Source organism: Chaetodon trifascialis, chromosome 20 (genome assembly GCF_039877785.1).
Source record: "Chaetodon trifascialis isolate fChaTrf1 chromosome 20, fChaTrf1.hap1, whole genome shotgun sequence".
NCBI lineage: Eukaryota > Metazoa > Chordata > Actinopteri > Chaetodontiformes > Chaetodontidae > Chaetodon > Chaetodon trifascialis.
Window position 1 is genome coordinate 17,463,765 of NC_092075.1, and position 16,019 is coordinate 17,479,783.

At 43.3% G+C, this 16,019-nt stretch overlaps 1 protein-coding gene across 10 annotated transcripts in view; it reads left to right on the plus strand.

Moving 5' to 3' along the window:
* The first annotated feature begins 3,330 nt into the window (after window positions 1-3,330).
* grin1a (glutamate receptor, ionotropic, N-methyl D-aspartate 1a) overlaps window positions 3,331-16,019 on the plus strand; it is a 32,051-nt gene continuing 19,362 nt past the window's right edge. For 6 of the 10 annotated variants that reach the window (XM_070989325.1, XM_070989327.1, XM_070989332.1 and 3 more), the window contains exons 1-7: window positions 3,331-4,382; window positions 7,362-7,496; window positions 8,618-8,794; window positions 12,822-12,884; window positions 13,642-13,739; window positions 14,679-14,800; window positions 15,790-15,964. In XM_070989325.1, the coding sequence (XP_070845426.1) occupies window positions 4,134-4,382; window positions 7,362-7,496; window positions 8,618-8,794; window positions 12,822-12,884; window positions 13,642-13,739; window positions 14,679-14,800; window positions 15,790-15,964 (1,019 nt within the window). In that variant the 5' untranslated portion in view covers window positions 3,331-4,133. The remainder of the gene's footprint in view (window positions 4,383-7,361; window positions 7,497-8,617; window positions 8,795-12,821; window positions 12,885-13,641; window positions 13,740-14,678; window positions 14,801-15,789; window positions 15,965-16,019) is intronic. The other 4 variants (XM_070989330.1, XM_070989331.1, XM_070989334.1 and 1 more) reach the window with 2 other exon arrangements.

Consider the following 16,019-nt stretch of genomic DNA (forward strand, 5'->3'; position numbering starts at 1 on the left):
AGACGTCCTCCACTCAGAACTCAAAGCTCACTGTATCAGCCTCCACTTGCCAGTGAATAACAAACTTCTGACAGACAGGAAGCAGCAGGTGAGGCGGGGGAAAATCACAACAGCACTGGAGCCCCGCAGGGATGTGTGCTCTCCCCCCTTCTCTTCTCCCTTTACACCAACTGCACCTCCTGAAGCTTGCCGATGACACAACACTCATCAGTCTCATCCGGGATGGTGATGAGTCTGCATGCAGACAGGAGTTTGAACAGCTCCTCTGGTGCATTCAGAACAACGTGGAGCAACACATTCAAAACTGTGGTGATGACAGTGGACTTCAGGAGGGGCCCCACTGCCTCCTGTCACCACCCTCAGCAACAGTGTTTCCACTGTGGAAACCTTCAGACTTTCTCCCAGGACCTTCAAAAATAGCCTCAATCCTCTCTTGTGCAACAACACAAGAGAGGATGTATCTCCTACGTCAGCTCAGGTGGTTCAACCTGCCTCAACAGCTGCCGATCCAGTTCTACAAAGGAATAATCCAGTCAGTTCTATGCACATCCATCGATCGTCTGGTTTGGGTCTGCTGCCAAACAGGACAAAAAGAGACTGCGATGGGTTATAAGGGTTGATGAGAAAGTCACTGAAGCATCACTGCAGACCCCTGACATCCTGGACTCGACCTGCTCTAACTTCTTCCCTCTGATAGGAGCTTCAGATCACTGAACGCCAAAACATCCAGGCACAAAAAACACTTTCTTCCCTCAAGCCGTCACCCTGATAGCTTGTCATTCAGTGTCACAAAACCTCTGACACCAAAACGTCCACTGCCTGGCCATTTATCGCCCAATAATGCACTATTATCAGTCACTGTCAAAATAAGTACCTGCACATTGTACATTTCATTATATATATTGTTTACTGCCTCATCATTCTTTGTATATATTGTTGCAGTACTTAACTTATTGCATGCCTAAAAAAATATTTTCCAACCAAATGTACAGCATGATGGCAATGACTGTGTTAGGTCATGAGAAACTGTTTGATATTAACCTACACAACAACAGTTTTAATACACACACATACACACAAACGTCCCTGTTCTAGCCTTACAGAGGACTGTGTGGGTGGTGTATGAGTCTGTGGCCTCTTACTTCTATGTGGGCGAGCGACTTAAAGTGTGAAATCAAGTGTGTCTGTGTGTGTGTGTGCATCCATGTGTGAATAGCGTGTATGTGTGTATACTGAAGTTTAACAGCCTGATCTTTGTGTGCTAGACTGCCTGCTGTTATTTTTGTGCGTTAGTGTCACTGAGCTGGGGAGTCAGTAGCAAACAAGCAAACTTATTCCATACCATACTAATGGCTGCAGATCGGATTTGGTTCAGCTTTATTGATGTGTGAGTGGTGGACGAGTGGGCTGGAGGAGATGAAGAGAAGGGCTTCATAAACTCTAAATTTAATAAGAGCCAAGGCCATCCAATAAGTCGTGCGTTTACAGACTGTGGCAGGAGAGAAAGCATCAGGTGTGCTGTCCATCATCATTATTTTTTCAGGTGTTTTCAGTGGTTTGATGGTCACAGGGACCTCTCCGTTCCTGTCTTTTTGGAGGCAGTGTGTTTTGTGTGGAACTAGAACCAACCAACCTCACTTTCTACAAAATGTATTCTAATTTCCCATACTAGACACATTTAGCACTCTCATGTAATTGATACAAAAATGTTGCTTTTTTCCTTTGAAACTGGAATATTGTTGTGTTGCCTTTAGGGGCATTTTCCTGCTCTGGTTCTTTAGTGATGACGGCAATTTGATTTTATAACAGTTGTTTATAGTTTTAATGTTTTATAATTGTCCATGGATTTCTGTGCTTGGATTTTTAGGTGTCAGTTAAAGTGGTGGATTAAATGCTTATTAATGGGTAATGCTCCAACATCTTTGCTAAAAACTACTTGAAAAAAAATTGAATTATCCTATCTTTGTTTTAAATACACATTCAGGAGGCATGAAAAAGACACCAACGGTTTGTAAACATCTGTTCTGAGCAAACGTCATCTACTGATAAAGACTGGGAGAAGTCTTCATCAGAAAGTCTATATTCAACCTTTGTTTGGTCAAGACTCAACTTTATCAAACTTTATCTTTTCTTAATACTTTTTTTTTTTTTTTTTTTTTTTTTTTCGTTTTGGACGATGGATCTGGAAGAACTGAATTGAAAATGAAGTCCAGCTCTCCTTCATTTATTTAGTGTCTGGTCAATTCTTTTTAAATACCCAGGTTCTTGTTCTTGCAGAAAAATGTTCCAACAATAATTTTAAAAGTAAGGTGAGGAATCATTAGACAGCTACACATAAACCTGTTTCATAGCCAGTGCACGTGAATAACATTTCCTTCGTCTAAAGTGATGAAAAGAAAGAAAAAAAAAAAAAAACCTTACCAAATCCTAAAAGCAGAGGAGCTCATTTTGAAAGCACACAACCAGCAGCTGATGACTGTTGATTTCTTCAGCCTTGTGATTAATTCATCAGCTCACTGCAACACAGAGAGACGCCACAGTGTTGTGTGATTTATAATTCAGAACACTGTTGGGTTATGCTGGCCTCATTTACAAAACACCTTTTTCAATGCAGTGGCGTTAATACAAGAAATAAACACACAACACCGATCCCTTTGCGGAAAAACATTCAAATAATTGATTTGCTAAATGAAAATGACAAAGGGCTGCTTAACCAACGAGTCTCTGACTAACTGTCTGTTTATCTTTTCATTTTGGTGTGCAGGTCAGTTTTAAGTAATTTATTTGGACCTGCCCTGCTGTGATCAATAAACTCACTGTCGGCTTGCCAGAGAGTATTGTAGAGATCCGCTTTTTGTGCGCGCGTGTGCACGTGTGCGTGTGTGTTGTGAAAAATCTTGTTTCCAAGGTAACCAGGAGGTTGATGCTGTGTTTCTAGCTGCAGTCACTTCAACACTCCAAGGCGCGGGGTCAGAGATTACACAACATGCAGTCTGATTTGACTCCGCGTCCGCACTAACACGCGTGATAACCGACGCGAGACCCGTAAGGCCCGCTCGTGTTGAAGTGCGACGGCTGGAAAGACGGATGGCACTGACATGCAGCGCGATTAATGAGCTGTCCAATGAGGTCGGTTCCACGTTACGCAGAGAGCTCCACGACAAATCAGACTCTCCTTCCAGTTTGGAGGAACATAACTCACATCAAAGCCGGTGTCATGGCCCAACTCTGACCTGAAACCCGCTAGATTGGTACAAACAACCCTCACTCCTCCCCCCATCTGCTTGTGTGCAATCAGGCTATTTGAGGGGGGATTCTCATAACGGTCTAAGTCTCATTTCCAACCATACGCATTAACAGAGCCCGCATATTCATCTGAATTAATTTTGCAGACTATCCATGCCCTGCAGGTACGGCGACCTAACACGACACGTGCGCTGATCTTGCCTTTCATGTCCTATTACGACTAGCATGGTGATCGAGTGTATTTTGAGCAAGTAAGCGCATTCATTTTTCATATGATCAGCTTCTACTCCAGCATCATCAGCAGAAGGAGCAGCAGCACGCCAACGCGCAAAGCCCAGAGTGGGGAGCAGATACGACGGGAGCGCGCAGTACCGCCGCGGCGCGCATGCACAGCTGTCAGCACCAAGGACAGCAGCCGCTCAGCCCGGAGCGACCAGCCAGCGACGCATCGGTGTGAGCAGACCGCACAGAGCGCACGGAGCAGCCGCTGGAGGGAGCGATATACACCGGTAGAGGAAGTCGGCTGGAAGCTTGGAGTATAGTTTGACTCTTCAAAACCGTTCGGAGGTTTGAACATTTCTGCAGGGAGGGAAGGAAAAAAGGGGGGAAGCTGGACAATTCGTTTCGGTCGTTCCTGGTTGACAGCCTGCCTCTAATATGACCATGCACATTCCTCCGCATTGCACATAAATCCACCTTTTTTTCCCCAGTCTTCTCCTTCTTTTCTTGGCCTCCCTCCCTCGCTCACACCACCCACCTGGATCGTGTCTGCAGTCGCGCATTCAACTGGCTGAGCCGTGCTGCTGTCCAGAAGCTGGTCGAGCCGACCCGCCACCGGGGACAAGAAAAGCGACCGAGCTGCGCTGTTCTGTTTGGTGGTCCACACGATGCGTCTGTTTCTGCTGGCGGTGCTCTTCTCGTGCTCCTGCGCGCGGGCCGGCTGCGAGCCGAAAATCGTGAACATCGGGGCCGTCCTGAGCCAGAAGAGGTACGAGCAGGTCTTCAAAGATGCCGTGACCCAGGCCAACCAGGTCTACGGCAGGGATAAATTTAAGCTGACAGCGATCTCCGTAACGCACAAGCCCAACGCCATCCAGATGGCTCTCTCCGTCTGCGAGGACCTCATCTCCAGTCAGGTAGTTTACTGCCACCTCTGCATGGGCGCTAAAGCAAACAACTGCTTAATAATCACAGCACATAACTCAGGCTACGTATTATCAATGCACACGTCCACCTAGCTGTGAAACTGTTTGAATAGTCAGTGTTTTGGAGGAACAAACCCCCGCGCCTTGCAATGGGAAGTTGCTGCTTTCAGGAAACATTCCACACATCAGATGTTTTCTTACCCAAAAGGCCATTGAAGTGCAAAAGACCGGTTCTGCTGCCATGACTAGTCAGTCTGAACAGTTGTCTATCCTTTTCTGTGACTAATTTTCCATTCAGCATGAACATATTACCAAATGTACAGAAAAAAACGAGCCCATACATCTTTACAGGGCTGTCATTTGTCCAGTTTGGAATCCGCTCCACGCCTGAGCACATAGCCCACAAATTAGTCCACTTTGTATAATTCTAATACAGAGAACTCCCCACTGACCCATCTGTTTTACAGACATCCAAAAATAGGCTTTGGTTTGGGGCATATCTTGGATGAAAGGGCAACTGTACATTTCAGGACACACAGCTGCGGATCTACTGAACTGCAAAGGAACCAGTGATGAGTGAAAATGTGCGATATGTCGTTTACAATTAACAACTTGGCTCACACCGTGTGTGTGCTGCATGATAACGTGTCAGTGACACGGCTGCGGACAGCTTGAGTTCCTGTATGTTGTCCTTCAGGGGTGGATCACTCACTCAGCTGCAATCTGTGTGATATGATGCAGGAGTAATATGAAAAAAACTGCCTTTTAGAAGTATGAGATTCCTGTTTGATCAGTGCTTAAATGCAAATTTCCCAGGGAAGAATGATCTTTTAGCTATGCAACAGTCCTAAAGAGTCAAGCCTTACGTGCTGCAGATCTAACAAACAAAACATATGTCATAAGTAATGCATGATGAGCGTGTGTGCGCCTTTGAGAGTTCAAACACACATCCTCACATGCTGTGATGCTCAACATGCCTTTTAAAAGCATCAACATTATGCCACTGCATGTAGAGGCGTCAAGTCCCTCTTGCGCTCGCTCCTGCCTCTTCCACACACATAATGAGGCTTCATGAGAGCAACCCACGCCCACAGCTTCAGTGCTGCTTTCATGTCCTTGGTCCTCTGCTTAGTGTAATGGCTCTAACTGCTACAGGCTTGGAGAATAATACTGTCGCACCCAGTCTACTGTCACATGTTCGCTCAAAGTATGAGCGTGCCATCCACCCATTAGGCTGTACAGATTACACCAACAATGGTGTAATCAGTTCTGCAGATACACGCACACAAGCTTTATTGTCAACACTTTTGGACACTTAACATAGACTTCCGTTAATTTCCTGGAGGCTAGCCACAAGCACTACTTGCCTAGGCCAGTCTTTAGCCTGAAATATAATGATTTACATTGTGGGGTCCATTATTTTGGTCCCCATAATATTGTCCCGTGATCCCACAAACACAGAAAAACAAGGCCACACACACACACACACACACACACACACACACACACACACACACACACACACACACACACACACACACACACACACACACACACACAACCTCTTTTGTAAATCAGATGAGATCGGCTTGTTGGTCATAACAGTTACTGTGAAGGGGAGTGCATGGCAGATGGAGGAGTAGATGCCTGGGAGCAGTCCTTGGAAGATGGACCTCATTTTTGACCCAGCCATACGGACTGCTCACATCCAATAATCCATGCCTGCACAGCCGTGCCAGCTTCATTCCTCTTCCTTCACATCTCCGAGGCATTTCCCAAGGCTGAGCTCACAGAAAATTCTTTTTTTGTTTTTTAACTGGAGTAGTTGGCCACATTTGGTTTGCTTAATGCAGAGATAAGACTAAGGCAAGCAGCCGCAAATTAATATTAGTCTGCCAACCCACACAGTGAAGATACTTTGAATAAAGGAAGAGACATCTTTTCTCTTCTATTTCTTTTGTCATATTTGAGTTTGTCCCTAACTACAATTTATGCAGACATTTGGTTCAAAAATGTTATTTTTAACCTGTTATACAACATTTTAGAGTGGCAGTTGCGTCCACTAAAAGATGATTATATTTTGCTGTATTTAAAGTGCACGCAAATTAAATTCATCTGGAGGTAGAAAAACAGATGTTTCTGCCAAGGCTGGATTGCAGACCAGGCAAAGCAGACAACTGCAGCAGGGTCCCAGATTCTCATGGGGCCCCAGTTGCCCTAGATTTACTGTGGCAATGAGTTTGTGATCACTTCATTCATTATAAATGATTAAGGTGGCCCCTGCATGTCATGTCACACAGTATATAATATTTAAATGAATTCATTCTGCTCAGAACCAAACTAACTTAGGGAGCATGAATGGAATAAAAGGGGCCCACAACTCACTTTTTGGGCCCACCAGCAGGTCAACCCAGCCCTGGTTGGCTGATTTTATCATAATGCATATTTGTTGTGTGAAATAAATCTTTAAATATGATTATATGTTTGTGATATATTGTCTGCAAATACAGTTAGTTCAACACAGAAACACACAGAGAAAACACAGCAGCATACAAATAAAGACAAGAGCCTCCATAAATACATTCATACGTCTCCGCACACAACATGTGTTTGATGCTGCAGTGGCAGAGGGGGACAAAACTCTCGCTGAAGCGAGCTCGCCTCCATTTTAAGGTCCTGTTTCTCCATCCGGGTGGCTGTGATGTGACGTGATGACTGAGGGGGTGATCAGTGTCATTTGCTATTGTGAGGGTTAGGTGTGGGATGGCTCTGTCTTTCATGTCTTATAGTTTGGGTGCAGGAAAGCTGAAGATTTCAGAGGTAGTATGTGTGACAGAGACAATCTGCAGCATGTCTAAACTGGATATCTTTAAGATTTAAATCTTTATCAAGGTACGATTGGTGGTGTTACCATTCCGTCTTAATGCCAGAGTCAGAATGACAGAGTGCTCTTCTTCTATGTCTCTGCAGGTCTATGCTATCCTGGTGAGTCACCCTCCCCAGTCCAATGACCACCTCACTCCAACGCCTGTCTCCTACACTGCAGGCTTCTACCGCATTCCCGTGGTGGGGCTCACCACCCGCATGTCCATCTACTCAGACAAGGTGAGTGATGGACGAGGGAGATGTAAAGAGAGATAGAGAGAGAGGGAAGCAGGAAGAGAGCGAGGGAGTAAGGAGCTCCCCTGGGGCGGCTTCAAAAGCTTCCTAGATTAAACATCCCATCACTGTCCATTAGAGGAGCTGTGATTAAATGGGTTTCCAGGTAAAAACGAAAGAACATCATTAATAATACCCGAGTAATGTTTTTATGAGGCGCAAGCCACTGAAATGAAACTTTAAAGCAAAAATGCCAAGGACTTTAATAACTCAATTTAAAGCCTATTTAAGTGACGTCTAGCCTAATCTTGCAAGTTAAAGGCAATTAGAGGTAAATGCAGAGATTGAAGAGAGCCCGAGGGGTCAGTGTGTGGATTAAGACCTTTTTAATGCTTTTTGTTACAAGATGTTTGTACATCAGTGATTGAGCTTGGCATTTATTTACCACCTAAAAACTGATCAATGCATGATATTGTGTTTTCTAGAGCACATTCAGCTGCAAGTATTTCAACCTTCAGTGTATTGTGTGTCTATGCTTTGTTAGCATGCAGTTATGAAAGCACCGTACGGCCAACAATACGTGGACACCCTAACATTACATCCATATGTCATTCCTGAACGTGCCATTCGTGCTGATGCCGACTTCACTGCATTTGTGTGCAGGCTGTTTCAGGCAGTTTGACAATGCTCGATTTGCAAATAATTTTTTTTCAACAGGGAATTATTTGAAGCCAATCAGATGGCTCCCTCTGTTTGAGTCCAGGGCATCATTGAGCAAGCAGTCTGTGTGTGCATTTGTAACCTTAATCTTTACACGTGGATTTGTTTTGCATTTATATACAATACATATTTTCGTGTGCATTTATGTGGAGAGTCATTTATATGTAAATTTAAATAATCCATCTGTGAATCCCTCTGTGTGTATTTATTAATACTGAGACTGATCTGACTGGTTAAGGTTTGGTCCGCAGACTTCTGGCCTTATCATGCATATCGTAATTATGAATTAATCTTCTGCTACGTGTAAAGACTTCAGTAATCTTTTGCTATGGGTGAGGAGCCATGCATTCAAAATGAAGCTGTTCACTCATAATGCTAATCTCTGTTTCCTGCTTGGTGCTCCTCAGAGTATCCACCTGTCCTTTCTGCGGACAGTCCCTCCCTACTCCCACCAGGCGCACGTGTGGTTCGACCTGATGCGCGAGTTCAACTGGAACCACATCATCCTGATAGTGAGCGACGACCACGAGGGGCGGGCTGCTCAAAAGAGACTCGAGACCCTCTTGGAGGAGCGGGAAACAAAGGTGAGACGCTCCGGCCCCCAGCCCCTCCAGAGTGTGTGAGCATGAGTGTGCGAGTGAGTAAGGTTCTTTAAACCTCAGAGGTCTTCTATGTATGTAACTGTTTTCCTTTCTGTTGTGTGGCCACATCTCTTTCTCACCATTGTGTAAACATTGGCTAACATTCCTAGAGGCATCAACAGCGTCTAATGTGGTCTAATCTGACAAAAGTTTGTATGTTTATTTGCTCATCCTCACGTTGCTTTTCGCCATAGTCCAAATTATCCTGTGTCTATCCACAATGGGAGCCAAATAGAGGACTTTAACGTGGGGCTTTGTAAACCATCACAGACTGAAGTGTTTTATTGATGCCGTGGTGGAAGTCAGGTGTTCCTTCCCTCTCAATGCGTGATGAATGGTCGGCGTCATTGTTGTACACCGAGGCCTTGTGTTTATTGCCCCCTGCTAGGTCATGTTCTCAAGATATGAGATTTTTTTTATTCGTCTTTTCAGATACCGCTGATGCATCCTTTTTAAGGGTAGCTCTGAGCTGTGTATGTGGGTCACTGAAATGCTGATCTTCTTTGAGCCAAAACAGACTTGAGACTGCGATGATGTGTGCCCTTTAGGAACAGAAGGGGGGGGGCTATTGCATCCATTTAATAGGATAAAATTACCTTGGGATATTTTTCTCTGTTATACTCCGTGATGCTCGTCCCTCTCTGGGGCTCTTTGCTGTAATTGTGTGGCAGAGTGAAATGAGTCCTGATTCAGAGATTTAATTAAATCAGAAGCTGATGAGAGGCTGAATATGACACAGACCTGAGGTAATTCACAGAAGGGAGCTAAAGTGAAAGCTGCTTAAGTGATCGGGATGAGTATTGATTACGAGCCACGCAAACATTTCAAGCGTTTAGATTTATCACGCTGGATTGTGCAACCACATCCATGCAGTTTAAACAATGATACAGTCAGATCATCTGGATGACTCACATCCCGAGCTAGAGAATAGAATTTAGTGTATTAAAAGCCTCTGATGAGAATCCAGGAAGGTCTTTTTATGCTTGTATAATCTGAGTCTGGATCTCCCATTCATTCACATAATACTGAGAGAAGTTGCTGCAACTCTCTCTGATATGAGGCTTTAATTACGCATAATTTAGCCATGACTGCAGGGTCAGCTTGAGCATTTTCAGGCCCTGAGCATGATTTATTTGAGAAGCTCTCCAAATGTGTGCAGCAATAATTACACTGAAAACTTGGTAAAACTGAGGGTGAGGCTGCTGATATTGGATAGTTTTCTTATTGTCGACTGAAAAGTCCGAAGCCAACAATGAATCGAGCCTTCTCACAATTATTGTGTGTGTATCCAAAATCTGATATATCTGATTCCTCTGGGTCATAGAGCTGCATTGTTGTCCAAAAACCCATTAAAACACATCAGTGTGCCGCACTGTTGCAGTGGATTACCATGAAAACACACACTGCAGCTTATTTTGAGGTCATCACAGATACACTGTCCTGCTGCTGTAAATACTCGCCAGAGTGCCAAATGTTCATTAATCCACAACTAAGAATAGCCTCCTATAAAGACACTGTTTTCAACTGTTTGAGTGACGCTTGTTAAAACCTACAGTGTCCAGCTGTTTTCGGAAATGACTGAGCTTAGTGAACAAAATTAAACTGAAGATTTACGTCTTTCATAAGAACCAGAGAGCTTAGGGCAGAGTGCTGCAGACACTACAACAGCCTTATCTTTAAAATAATAGTTGGTGTCATTCTTGTGGAAATTGCATATAAAAGCACAATAAAAACACTGCAAATCTTAAAATGCATTCTTTCATTTTGTAAAAGCTTCAAAGTTTCGTCACCTGACGTTTGAAGATTTTGCTGTTTGGCACTGTTACAAAATCAGGAACCTTCAAATACTGAAGCGATGAAAAGGAAATGTTTGGATGTTCACTGGTGGATAAGTGCCCCAGAACATCAGAGGCATAGTCAAACATACCAATCATTTACTGTTTGTTTGGATGACCAGATCAGCTGACCTGTAAATGCAAGTGATGGAAAAGGAAGTTAGTTTGGACACGGCAGACTGCAGCGTCATCACATTCTGCTCTGATTAAAAGCGAGGGGTGTTAATCTTGGTAATCACCATGACAAGCTTCATAAACTCAGTAAATTCATGTTATTTTTAGCTTTGTGGCGAGTTAGCGAGGTCACGCAGTCACGGGGGGATCACTGTCACCACCAGCAAAAAGGCTCTGGACACAGTGGACTTAGTCAGAGTGCAAACGTGACCAACACAACATGAAATATTAATGCCTGGCTGAGGATACAAAAATAGAGCGCTGAGAAAATCTCTGGGGGAAAAAAAGACAAAGCCAGTTTTTTGTGTGTGTGCTGCTGGATGTTATAATGGAAAGCATGAAGCATGCTGAAGATACAGAAGAGACTCTCATTTTATGCAACAATTCTGAGTGGCAGCTCGGTAATTACGTAGTGAGTTAAGTGTTACGATTGAATGAACTGGACTGTGATTGCAATGTTCTCATCACACAAGTCTTAATATTTTAGTTTTCTCAACAAAAAAAAGCAAAAATTGTCTCACTTGTGGGATATTTTACTTTTTTCCAATTTAGTGTTGCACAGTTTATTTTTGCGGTATACATTATTCTTCCAACTTTTAGAAAATCACAGATTTTTAGAGCATCTCCTTCATTAAATAAGGAAGCCCCTCTGACAATTTGTTATAGTGTTTTCATTACACTGGAAATATGTTGTTGCACCCTTCTGTCTGGATAAAATCTTTTTAAAGTGTGGATTCTGATTCAGGGTTAAATGATAACCTCTCGGCACGAAGTGCACGATAGCGTCGGGATTGTGTAATAGGTCTTAAAAGCTGTCAGTTGTGAATGGAAGAGTTTGTGCTGATGAAGGGAGGGAAACGGACCCAGAGTGCACTGAAGTGCGAGCTGTGAAGCCAGGCAGCTGTGAAGGAAACCCTGTGAAGCAGAAAGATGATGTGTTTTCCCGCAAAATGGCTCCCTGTCTGAGACGGGACTCCGGAGCGTCTCCTCTTAGAGAACACAGAGCAGGACTGCAGTCCAAAATGGTGACGCCTCTGAATTAAGTTGAACCTGCTCACCAACCTCTGAGACTCACTTTGTTGTGCTGTGTCCGGATTCTGTGCTGCATACTAACTGTACTGATCATAATTTGTTTTTCTTGATATTTCATGCTCATTTTCTGTTTTGCAAAATCTTTCTGAAGCTGCACACCATTAATTACATTTGTGTGGCTGTGATTAGACTGTGAAATAATGGATTTTTTAAATTGGTTTAAGGTTGATTACAGCTTTTGCCTTTTTCAGTATCACTCAGTATCATTTTGTAAAGTTGAATTTGTAACTCCAGTTTTATCAAAAATCTGTCATCCAGGTTTCTAGCTTCTGATGTAGTTAACAGCACAAAGAGCAGAACTTCCTCTGAAGCTGGCAGTGCTGGAAGATGCTGCGTCACCTCAACAGATGGTTGGATAGATGAAACGTTTGCTAGTGCAGTTTTGCAAGTTTACATACCATAAAGCTTTTAAGGAGCTCTTATTTTAGCTTTATTTCTTGGATTTGTTTGAGGAAGCCAGAAGGACTCGATGGTGTGTTGGAGTGGTGTTGAACATCGGATTGGCCTTGTTTGTGTGTTAAAAGTTAAGTTGTGTAATGTTTCCAGAGCATTTTCTATTCATTATTGTTGGAGCCAGATCATTTTGATCCTATATTTTCTATATTTTTCAGCAGCACTGATATTTTATGCATTGAGTCCATTGAATACATTCATCCTTAATAGTGTTTCATAGCTTCCTCAAGTACACATGATTTCAGCATTATAAGTGAGCGGTCGACTCTGATGTTCTTTGCAAGCCCCACTGTTAAAGATCCCAATTTGAAGCAGAAAAGTGGAGATTTGTTGGAATGCTTTACTGCCCTCCATTTTCAACTGTTTATAATATTTTTCTGTGTCTGCATATTTTCTCTGTGCACATTACTCATCAGAATAAAAAAAGGAACTATGAAAACCTCGACCAACTGTCCTATGACAACAAGCGAGGACCTAAGGTATATTTGCATGGTCAATGCACGCCGCCCACCAACTTTCCAAACGTAGCAACTAGAAACCAGCCCAAACCAGTCACCAGCCGACCCAGAAATGTCCCTCTCTTGGTAGCACGTGTTTTCTTTAATTTTTACTTTGAGACATTTCCCTATGATTTAAATGAAGAATGATTTTGTTATGAAAAATCTATAATTTTCGGTCATTACAGAAAAAAAGAAAAGAAATCAGTCAACAGCGCCCCGCTTTTATCATTTTCATTTTCTCCTTCAATAAAGGAATGCATGTCCTCAGAACACACACTCACACACAAAAAGAGTTTGCAAGTTCATTCCTTTGTGGAGAACCGGTAGTGTGGGACAAAACCGTTTCCCAGATGCTACTTCCTCCTGTTTTGTAGCACTTCCCTAGTTTTCAGCAGTTTTTTGTTGGGGGAAAACGTCCCCCTCACCCCCCTTCACCCGTTTTTAGTTACTGGTTGCATTGACCTTCTTCTTCCCCCTACCTAACACATGCACGTCCTTCTTTGGAGCCTTGATAACCCTCAGTTTGCATGCGAACAAATGCAAAAGTTTTTTTTCCCTTCAAGCTTTTTTTTTTTTTTTTAGTTCAGCCGGTTCCCCTGGATCGCTTTCCTTTTTATCTCTGTCTCCCGTTTTCAAACAAAATCGGCCAAGCTCGAACCAAGCAGGTAAAGAGGCAGCATGGTGTCTAAGGTAGGGAAAAGTAGCTGGCTTGACCTTTCTTATGCCCCGATCACAGGCAGAGAAAGTCCTCCAGTTCAGCCAGGAGACTAACTTAACTGCCCTGCTGCTGGAGGCGAAAGAGCTGGAGGCCCGAGTCATCATCCTGTCCGCCAGGTGGGATTTTTTTTTATCATTACACCCTTATTTCATGCAAAGTGCCAGACGGAGCATTGATGAAGGTATCATATTCACCTCACACCTGCCCACCATCCAAGATAGGACTGAGTACGGCTGCAGCTACCGACTGCTTTCAATATCTATTAACCTGCTGAACATGATCTTGATTAGTTGTCTGCTCTCTAAAATGTCAAATAAAAAGTTGAAGTTAAAAAGTATTTATGAAGGTACAAGTTAATGTCTTTACATGGACCAAAGCTTTATTCAATTAACATCAAAGAAAACCAGCAAATTCCCCAAAGGGAAAGAAGTTGGAAGTGAGGATTTTTGGGTACTTTTGACTTCAACAATGAATCAATTGTCAAAATAGTTGCCCTTTAATTTTCTGCAGATTGACTCATCATTTAATCATCTAATCTTTTCAGCTCGATCTTAAACCTAATTCAAGTTAAACCCTCTGCTGAACCCAGTTGTGGATCCTAATGTTCACTTACAGTTGACATCTAAATTATGCCACTGGATTTCATGTTGTCTTGGGCCCTCGTGTTCAAAGTTGTCTGAAATGCTGCACAAGAATCTAGACTGGCTTTTGATCTCATGGTGCAGCCATACAATAAAATTACAACAAAATGCCTCTAACCAAATGTTAAAGCGCAAATCCTATAACTGCAATGTTCCAGCTAGCAACTATTATGTAGCTCTCAATCTCTTTTTTCCTGTCTGCCTAAGGACTATCAGCTATCCTATAAATGCATAAATAAATGAAAGGCAGCTTAAAAAATTATCCTCATCAATATAAAGACATTTCACATCAATAATGTCATGTAATATAGCTATTTGCTGGAATCAGTTGGACATGCACCAATCCCAAACACAAAGGATCTTCTTCACACACTAAAACAATCCTTTGTCTTCTCTCCACACGGTAAACTCCAGTGAGGAGGACGCTGCCGCAGTGTACAAGGCTGCCCGCTTCCTCAACATGACGGGCTCGGGCTACGTGTGGCTGGTGGGCGAGCGGGAGATGTCGGGTAAAGCCCTGAGCGAGGCGCCAGACGGTACGTTCATCCAGCAGAGATCAGCGGGAATGTAGCCACGAGTTAACCCACGGCTTCACTCAGAGGCCGATCATAACACATGCAGGATTAGAGGGATTAACCGTTGAAAGATGGATGCGTTACACGATTAACTGCATAAGTGCTTGTTGTGTGTTGAGCATTTAAACGTTTAAGCATTATGTGTTTAAAGGTTTAAATGTGCTCTGTATCTACAGTACACTGTTTTCAGTTTACATGTGTATGTCTTGGGTGATCTTAAAGTAAATTCATTGTGTTATCTTGCCCTGGTTTCTAATGAGTTATAAAGGGAGATTTTTGCCACAGATAACTGATAGAATGGTAAGCTACAACAGCCTTTTTTGTCTCTATCCCTGGATTTTTCGCACAAGTCTCTCACAGTATTTTACCACTTTCTGATCACAAACGTCAAGTGTCTGGGCACTCCAAACACAACCAACCCCTGCAGAGCGTCTGTTGTCCCGTCCGTGTCCACTCTCTCCCACCTCCACTGCAGCTTCTTGCAGGAGTCTGCAAGACTGATGGACCTGGTTGCAATCAGAAAACTTAGCTGAAGTTGGATTGTTGCTTGGTTTAAATTTAGGTCTGGTGGCATTATTGTTTGTCCCTTGCACAAATAATGCTTTGCCTGTGCTGATTCCCAAACCTTAGCTGAAAGGGCCAAACAAAAAAAATTTGATCCAACTTCAAGGGACTCTTTATACATGCTGTAAAAAGGTCACCGGTAGCAACATCAGAAAAATGATCCATTTATTCTGTTGCCTCGTCCCTTAAATGGCAAAATGTGGAGATTTTCTGAGTTATCTTCAGGCAGGGAAGATGGATCATGCAGCTGATGTCTGACCTTTACTCAGGATGTCTAAACTGGAGACCCTATAAGTTTTTATCCACTTTGTGCATTGCAAAAGGATCCTGAGAGGCTGTAGTTTGCTCAGGTCAGTGATTACCTTTTATCATCGGCCTGGTCTCAGGTCTGATCGGCCTCCAGCTCATCAACGGGAAGAATGAGTCAGCACATATCAATGATGCCGTGGCCGTGGTGGCGCAGTCCATCCAGGAGCTCTTCGAGAAGGAGAATATCACCGAACCCCCGAGAGGATGCGTGGGCAACACCAACATCTGGAAAACAGGGCCGCTCTTTAAACGGTAAGGTTGACGCATTACTTCAGGTTGTGGCAAGGTGTGATAATCTTTAAAATGC